The 8,598-nt window shown below is 44.0% G+C and overlaps 1 protein-coding gene across 3 annotated transcripts; it reads right to left on the bottom strand.

Annotated features, from left to right (window-relative positions):
• Positions 1–624: 624 nt before the first annotated feature.
• Positions 625–6,171, bottom strand: LOC542534 (initiator-binding protein 2). Of its 3 annotated transcripts, none has more exons than XM_020540541.3 (10): positions 5,849–6,171; positions 4,729–4,909; positions 3,802–4,624; positions 3,497–3,688; positions 3,354–3,413; positions 3,194–3,273; positions 2,846–3,087; positions 2,429–2,752; positions 2,280–2,343; positions 625–1,626 (listed from the first exon to the last, which is right to left on the bottom strand). In XM_020540541.3, exons 2-10 carry the CDS (start codon positions 4,816–4,818, stop codon positions 1,615–1,617), a joined length of 1,887 nt encoding a protein of 628 aa, XP_020396130.1. In that variant the 5' UTR covers positions 4,819–4,909; positions 5,849–6,171; the 3' UTR covers positions 625–1,614. The 3 variants fall into 3 exon arrangements, with proteins under 3 accessions (XP_020396130.1, XP_020396128.1, NP_001311227.1); XM_020540539.2 differs by lacking the exon at positions 5,849–6,171 and adding an exon at positions 5,245–5,416 and having other exon boundaries at positions 625–1,588; NM_001324298.1 differs by having other exon boundaries at positions 626–1,588; positions 5,849–6,112.
• Positions 6,172–8,598: the final 2,427 nt, after the last annotated feature.

Here is an 8,598-nt window from a genome sequence, read left to right as displayed (position 1 = left end):
CATAGACACGTCATAGGTCCAATTCAAATCGTATCAGATCAGACCATGACACTATTAACTGGGTCGTGCCTTAGGCAGACCCACTAAACCCATCTTATTTGATTATTTATAGTCCAGCACTGCCTCTCTCACCGTTAATGATCTCACGAGCGTGAAAAAAACGAGAGAGAAAACTTCATCTTATCTTTCCCGACACCACATACATCATCATTCACGTTCAACTAATCTATACGTTTATGAGTTTAAATTATGTTTGAATAACTATCTTATTTAAATAATATCTATCAATATGATATATAGATACCATAGGGATGCACGAACAACTAACTAGTCAAAATTTTTACTATGAATAGGCGTCGGTCCAACAGTCAGCAGTTACAAACTTTATTCGATGGCATGGTGCCAGTAACTTTTAGCACATTGGGTTATGATTGGGGCTAATGGATAAGAATCTCCAATAATTAAACTCCAGCGGCAGTACTCTGACACAGGACAAAAGATTAATAAGGATCTAATTGAGGCCCGATCCCAGGCAGGCTCACCTGCTGGGTGTCGGCACGAAAACTAATCACAGGAACGCGATCAAATGCTGGATGAGATCCATAATTTAAAAGGGTAGCGAAGTGGTACGAAAGCATTTCCTTCCAATTTCTTAATTTCATCAATTACAAATTTGAGGGTAACTACAAGATTGGTGACATAACATAGTACAACTAATTTAATAGAAGAAAAAAAAGGAAAAGAGAACCAAAGATCCATCCCTCCTAATGTCCTATCCTTCCGTCACTGTCCACTAACAAAAGAATGAATTTAATTGAACAAAAGAATCTGAAGCTTTCTTTCGGTGCCGCTTTGGCCCAGCTCGCAAGCCTAGACTCAACAAAAGAAGCTACCCTCCCTTTACGGCTTTTTGTGGCCGTCTGTACGGGTGAATCAAATTATACTATAGGCTGCAATTCAAACCAAATACACTGTTCGGCTCTCAGCTTCTGCGAGGAGGCAACAACTTCTTCGCAGGAGAATCCAAAAGCCGGAGCCGGAGCCGAGCTTGGTCAAGCAGGACCTTCAATTTCTCAGTCACAACTGCAAAAATTGTGAGCAATGGCACCCCAGATCTCAGTTCATGGATCATCTTCTTCTTCCACCATCAACATGTACAATTTGCCAAAGAAATACCCTTTCCTTTGGTTAAATTCACAAGGAGAGAGAATCCTGGCTTAAAGAATATCTGTTGGTGAGTAGATATTACAACAAATCGGTCAATGCTTCTTGTACCTTATATGTGTATTCTTTTTTTTCCTAATATATCTTCCTTAAACCTCCTGTGAAGGGACTGACTGACTTACTGACTTTATACAAAGGCTGCAACGGCCTCGGAGGAGGCCATCAGCCAGGATCATCGAATTTATTAGGTGAGCAAGCGAGCCTCAGCCAGCAGCGGGGGCGTCTTAGGCTGGAGCTTGGCTTGCTGCTGGGACCAGTAGGCCTGGGCCGCCAGGACCCGGTCGAGCAGCTCCTGAGGCACCGGCTCGCCACGCCGCTGCTGCGGCGAGATGCTCGCGGTGTGCACCAGCGTCTTCCATTTGTCCTGTTCGCACCACAATTTCGACACGGTTAATCCATTGCCTGTTCAAACTTTCAAAGTCATCGTTAAAATCTGACCAGAGAATGCAGCAATGTACAGTGCAAAGCAGCCAAGAAGCTTCCAGTCTAATAAAGGAAAGGTTATCTGATCCCTGAGCTGGACTTGTTTTTTCTCCAAAGTCCGGATCGGGTTAGTTGACGTGCAAGAATGGGTCTCCTTTGTTTCCAGGTGAAGCATTCTGGTACTAAAGCTAACATGACCCAGCCAAACTACAAAGCTGATGCGTGGGAACAGCACCAACTGAATCACAAGGACACAAGTTTTTCAAGAACAAGAGTCTGGCAGAAAACTTTCAAATAAAGAACACAGAAACAGCACGCACCTGTTAGGTGAGTAGGCCTAAAACCCACAAGTGCCAAACTATTGATTAAATCGGCCAAGTAACCTAACCTCACTAGGAATTTGCATAAAGCATACGTATTACGTAGACAAACCCATGCAAAAGACTCCTTTTCACAGGCAATTAAAAGGTTTGGCAAAAAAAAAAAGAGAAGGAAATCGAGAGGATCAATAAATAAATCAGGAAAGGACAGTAAGAAAACTAGTTATCAGATTTGACGAGTATATGCAAAGCAAAGATATTTTTGCTTTAGTCTTTAGTTGAAGTCAAAGTCAAGCATTTGACAGTTCTTACCTTAAGATCAACATAGGTACGGTGCTTCGCATTGTCAAACGCGCGAAGTTTAACATCTCGCCACCTACATGATATCCATAACCATACAGTGAGAATACAGAAGCCATGAAATTCTGTCAGGTCGAACGAGTGGAATAAATAAACTATACCTTCCGGTTCCAAGCTTTTCGACTGCGAGCACAAGTGCTTCTACTTCAGCAACAGAGAACGGGCGCCTGATTCTGCGTTGCCCCTGCTCTGGTGACCTCTTAGACTTATTCGCTGGAACTATAGCTCCTGCATTGGGATCTGCAGCTGGAACTGGAACTAAAGCTCGCGAGTTTGTGGAGACTTTATCGGGCGATGAGACGCCCCCAGGGGAGTGCACAGAATCATGATCACTGCCCTGGTAGTTCATTGCTAATGGGGTTAATGCAAACTCCTGTGATAGGTCAACTTCACCATGCTTAGAAGACGAGTCAGCAGGTGCAATCCTGTGTCAGATACAAAGTTCACCAATCTGGGTAAGGGTGAAGGCACCTCAAATTATAGCATGCAGTGAATTGTTATGAAGCATGGTTTGTTACCTTGCGAGGGGTTCAGCAGTATCAATGGTTTCCAGGAAACTGATATCTTCAGGAGCTTGGACTTGTGGGTTTTGTGTACAGTTGGGTTCAAGTGAAAAGCCAAGGTTGTCCAGCATATCCTCCTGACCAATACCAGCCTGAATCAACGTTTTATTATCATCTCTAACTTTCTTTCCATGGTGAAGAACACCAACACGTAGACCACCTCCGAGAATCGCAGTCACTGCCTCGAGAACAGTTTTCTGCATTGGAAATGCAGATTAAACGACTGGAAAACCCATTGAGCAGCAAAACTAAAAAACTGTAATCTCTTTACACATAAAAAATAAAGAAATGTCCTGCACATACCTTTAGTGAGCCAACAGTTGCACTTTCTGGGATTTCAACAAGAAGTTCAGGCACCTTAAAAGACTTAATTTTAAGTTTCACTGCAAGAAATGAAGGCAATCTCAGGACTAAATATAGATAGTAGGAGATTAAATGAACTTGCTGAGGAGTAAAATCTTACCATGGCAATCATTTGACCCACGAGATTTCTGGAATGGCGTTGAACTAGTCCCCTTGTTTGCTGCAGACGAATCATTACCCGCAGATAAGTAACAAAACAGGAAATGACATGAATACCAAATTCCGGATGGAATTTAAACAAACCTTCCAAAGACACAGCATGGGAGTCTCTTCCGGTAACCTTCTTCGTGTTTCCCTTTCCATGTGCGGTACCAAATTCAGATGCTAGAACTGAATGGCGATCAAAGAGCTTCCTACGCTTGAATGTACTCCTTTGTGTCCTCTGTCGTGTATAATGCATTTTTTTGTTCCGGAAAGAAGGCTTCCGATCAACATCTGATGGGACCAATGAGTTCAAGTTACATGGAGTTGGCTTGGATACAAATTCCATCAATGTAGTGTTACAGAAATTAAAAGAAAAGGAAAAATCAAGATTTTCCAGTGCTTACCACTATAGGAAAGATCAGATTTGTAAACCCTCGCTGGAGCAACTTTCCTGTACTTACTGGTGAGCAACTTCCTTACCCTACTATACTCAGCTGTACAATTGGACCTGAAATCCTTGTTAGTGGTGGTGCTGGGATGAGTGCACCCAGAGGACTTATCGTCGTCATCATCTCTATCTACAGCAAAAAACCCCACTCCCTTCGAGACCCTTGGTAAGGAGGTTGAGCGGTGAACTTTATCGCCATACAATGGCATCTCGCCGGTGCTGTCAGAGCTGACCAAAGGAGGAGGCTTGACATCCACATCCATTGAATCAAGCAAATTATACATTTCGGGTGCATTCTTATGAAATCCTGCTGGGGCAGGTGGCATCAGGCTCGCCACTGCATCTCCTGTGAAGGCTCCTGATTCCACGGATTCAGGCGACCACCTATCTGCAATCACACCAAAATTACAACCCAGTTCAGCCTTGGTACAGCTGATCATGGAGGATTCCTTGTCCTGGGCCTCAGACTTCGCCTTAGGATCCTCATTCCGAGCATTATTCACCGCCCGCTGGAACACAATGTGCGGGAGAATTGCACTCTCATTGCAGCTATCCTGATCTGTCACCTCATGCTTGAACTGCTTCATTTCCTCGTCACACTGCTCCTTCTTCACACGGACATCCTTCGCGCATGCAGTCAAAGCTGGGGCACCAGCGCTCATGTTCCCCAGCGAGCCCACCCCCTCATCAAGCAGCTTCCCTGCCACCGTCGCGAGAAGGTCGAATGCTGACATCTGGGGCGGGTTCTGGGCCTCCTTCTTCCTGACCGATCTCTTGCCCTGCACATTTCACCGAACAAGAAACACCATCCTTGTCAGACTCGCCAACCAAGGGCAGCGAAGAGAGGGCCGAATCGATGCGCTGAAAGCCGCGTACGGCGTACCCTCGCAGACTTGGGAACGCGCGGCATCTCCGCGACTTGGCCTCCACCGGACGCCTCCAACTCTGACGAGGACCTCTTTTGGAACACCATTTCTGCTCTCCGCTTCGGTTGCTTCAAGTTTACAGGAGGGTTACTTAACAACTGGTGGTTGCGCTGTTCATGGCTTGTCACCAACACAAATCTGCAAGAACACAGTAGCAATCAGCAAATGAAAGCTGGTACTAGTAGGTAGGAAAAAAAAGAAGAGGAAATAATTCATTGGGATCTCCGCAGTGACTTGGGATAAATCTTCTTTAAACCCTCCATTCCATTAATTAAACAGGGAACGATCATAGGAGTACTACTGCGTTTGAAGTAATTAATTACCAAAAGTTATAATCCCAATACCCCAAGCCGATTAACCGAGAGATCTAGTCGTGAAACAGCCAAATGAAAAGAATTTTCAGCAGGCTGCGCTCCAAAAACGAATCAAAACTCAAACACAAAAACAGCAGAAGAAATAGAGAGAATTCATACTTCAACCCGTGATCCGAGTTAAGACCTCAGGTTTTTTCTTGCGAGATGGTTTCGCCACTGAATTTAATGCACAAGCAAATAAATTCGCCAGGTAAACCAGCACGCCAAGCGATCAAAAGGGAGAGTGAGAGAGAGGAGAAGAAAACTTTTTTTTTTAAAAAAAAAACCTCGTGCATCGGAATCCGCGAGGAGCAAGCAACTGCCAAAAGGAAAGCGGGCACGTCGACTAAAAAAAGGAAGAGCGACCGGAAACCTCACAGGCGCACAAGAACGTCGAGAAAAACGTGAATCGAGCGAGGCCAGATCCGATCTCGGCACCCGATCCACAGCAATTCGACGCGAAATTAAGCAAAACCCCACGAATCCAAACCGCGACTCTGAAATGTGCCGGAATCTCGGAAAGACGCGAATTTCACCTCTTTATCCGAGCACAGAGCGGCGGATCGGAGCAAAGCAAGCAGAATTCGGACAAGGATGGACGAAAACAGAGCGGAAGCAAAACCCCAACACAGCAGCGCCTCACAGCGGGGCACCAAGACACGAAACCCAGCCCCAGAACCGCATAATTCGCCAGAATTCCGCGGAACTAGCACGGCGTGCTCACCTCGCCGGCGTCTACGCCCGCCCGCCTCCGATCGCCCTCGGATCGCCGCCTCGCTGCGCTGCTCCGCGGCCGGACTCGCCGAGATCCCTCAGCCCCTGCGGAATTATTCCCCCTCCCCTACCTCTGGGTGCTCCCTCTTCCTCCTCGTCTTGCTTCTCCTCTCCTCTTTTATTTTTATTACCCTTTTCCCCCTTCACCCTCCTTGCTCTCCTCTCCGCCCTCCGCCTTGGTTTTTTCTTCTGGTGGTGGAGGTGCGTGGTGCGGTGGTGTGGGTTGGCCAAAACCCCTCAAAACCACCCCCCCTTCTTAAACCCCCCAACTCCGCCTCGCTTACGCTTACGCCCACGCCATCCCGGGGAGGGGCGTCCACCGGCTGCTCCCGGTTAAACCCCACGCGGCCCCACCCCAACGACCGGTTCCGCCCTCCCGCAGCGTCCACGTGGCGGGGCCACGTGATCCGACGGCAGCGGGCGCCTGTCCCGGCTTACTACAACGGGAGAGACGTCTCCGCGCCCGTGATAAATTCCGCAAATCCAGGCCGTCGGTGTGGGAGCGGACGCGCCAGCCGCGCCGTCGGATCGCACGGTGGCCCTCCAGTCCCTCGTGACCACGAACCCAAGGAGTGATCCCCCGTTAACCGGTGGGGCTTAAGTGAGGAGAATAGCAGGGACGTTTTTAGGAAAGAAACGTGAGGGGGTTAGTAATTATTAACTGCATGTAGACCCACTTCACAGTCTCTCTCACGGAATTAATTCGGGGTTCTCCGTTTTTAAAATATTTTTATTTATAAATTAATCTTTTCATGGAGGGTTTTTGCTGTTTTCGGGCTATTGGTGGTCGGTGGAGAATGTCCACGGGTGATGCCTGAAAAGGTGCTAAGATTCCGGAGCTTCTTCAACGCAGAACCAGATAATTTTTAGATAAGAAATTTGTGGTCTTCATGATTCTAAAATATATACATCTACCATAGAAAAATATGTGCTAGGTCCAGCTGGCATCTCACTCGGCCATTGCCCGGACCAAAGGTGCATACGCAGCATGGAATTTCTAGGGTTTAAGAAAAGTTCATTCTTTGGATTCCAAATTTACAAAGCTACGAAATATTAAATCCACTACTTTAATCTGTATCTAGTCGAAATCCGTTTAGTTCGTTACGGAATAATCATGGATGTCTTTTATTAGAATGGACTGAATTCCTACTGCAGGTTTTGCGTTACTATCTTTGCATAATGGTACCACTGTACGATCAGTTTCCACTATTAGCATTATCAGACAAAGGAACACACATCGGCTGTACAAATTTGCATGGCATGCCATTTGTAGACCCCAAGTCTTATTTGGTTTCTTTCTCGTAATTCTACGTGCACACATACATAGCAACTTTCAAAAATACTTCATCCTCTCAGACAAAAATAGGCAAACATTATTTTACAGCCTTAATGCATTTGTAAACTCTTACTGAGTAGAAACTTGCTTTGTCGTCTCATATAACATATACCTATGTCTCTTATAAAAGACTACCATCTTTAATATCTGCAAACAAGCTATCCATATGTTATACTTAACCTATATCTATATCTCTTTTAAAAGTAAACCCCACTAACTTTAATATCTGCATACAAGCTCCATATGTTATATCTCACTAAACGCCACATCATCCTTAATAAATGCTACACCATCTTTCACTAAATGTTTACTATTTTCAGTATATCAAAAAGTAAGGCATCCACGTCATACTATTTGTTTGGCCGACATATCCTTCTATAATTTCATCTACTATATCATGTAGGTGTTTTACTTGATTTTCTCATTAGCACGTCATATTTAGTATATCTATCTCATACATGGGATGATGCAACAATTTTATTTCTAAGAAACCCCATAGCCATTCACGAGGTAAATTTCTATTATATTAGATGGACAAATCATTTCCACTTTGCTGAACTAAAATACCTCATGCACTCATGATTTGTGCTCGTATCGTGTATTTACATTCATACGAACTTGTATTTTTATGGTTTGGATTCTTTTAAACTTTTTAGTTTTTAAAAGAGATCTATTTACGTGAGTGTGTGCTGTGTGCATACATCTATGTCACACTCAACAAAAGAAAACAAAAAATCATTTAGAACTTTGTCCCCCCAAATATGCATGAATGGTCCTTTACGTAAACTGATTTTGATACATTTGTCAAGAAAGCGACATCATATATAAAGCTAAGTTAAGATCCATGCATATTTTCTTGACAAATCATACTTGAAACAAAGTTCTAAATGATGATTTACATTATTTAAAAAGAATCCTTGGCGGATGGCGGTGATTTGCATTCACCTTAGATCCGAATCATACTTGAAACACCCTACACCACTGCGGGGAACTTTTAAATCTTACAGGTCTCTTGTAGAAAACTCCTAGCAAAAGCTAAGATCTCGTAGTGTTATTTTGTTAATTTTTCTTGAGTATAATTCTAGAAGTTAACAAAAAACAAGTAAATAATTTGTGCAATTTACTAAGCACACTCTAGCTCTTTCGTTATTTGGTGGATATATAAAACGATGTAGGAGTCATTTTTCTATAGATTTTATATGCATACTAGAATGACATATCTTGAAGGTTAGTAGAGATATAGATATAATTATAAACTTAATTTGACCCTAGAATTGATACGATTGCAAGAATCTTAAGGCTAGAAAACCAAAGCTTAATCCAAATCGGTTATCAAACAAAAAAAATTATTTGTTTAAGTATTA

The sequence above is a fragment of the Zea mays genome, chromosome 1 (genome assembly GCF_902167145.1).
Source record: "Zea mays cultivar B73 chromosome 1, Zm-B73-REFERENCE-NAM-5.0, whole genome shotgun sequence".
Lineage (NCBI taxonomy): Eukaryota > Viridiplantae > Streptophyta > Magnoliopsida > Poales > Poaceae > Zea > Zea mays.
This window is presented reverse-complemented; position numbering and strand designations above follow the sequence as displayed.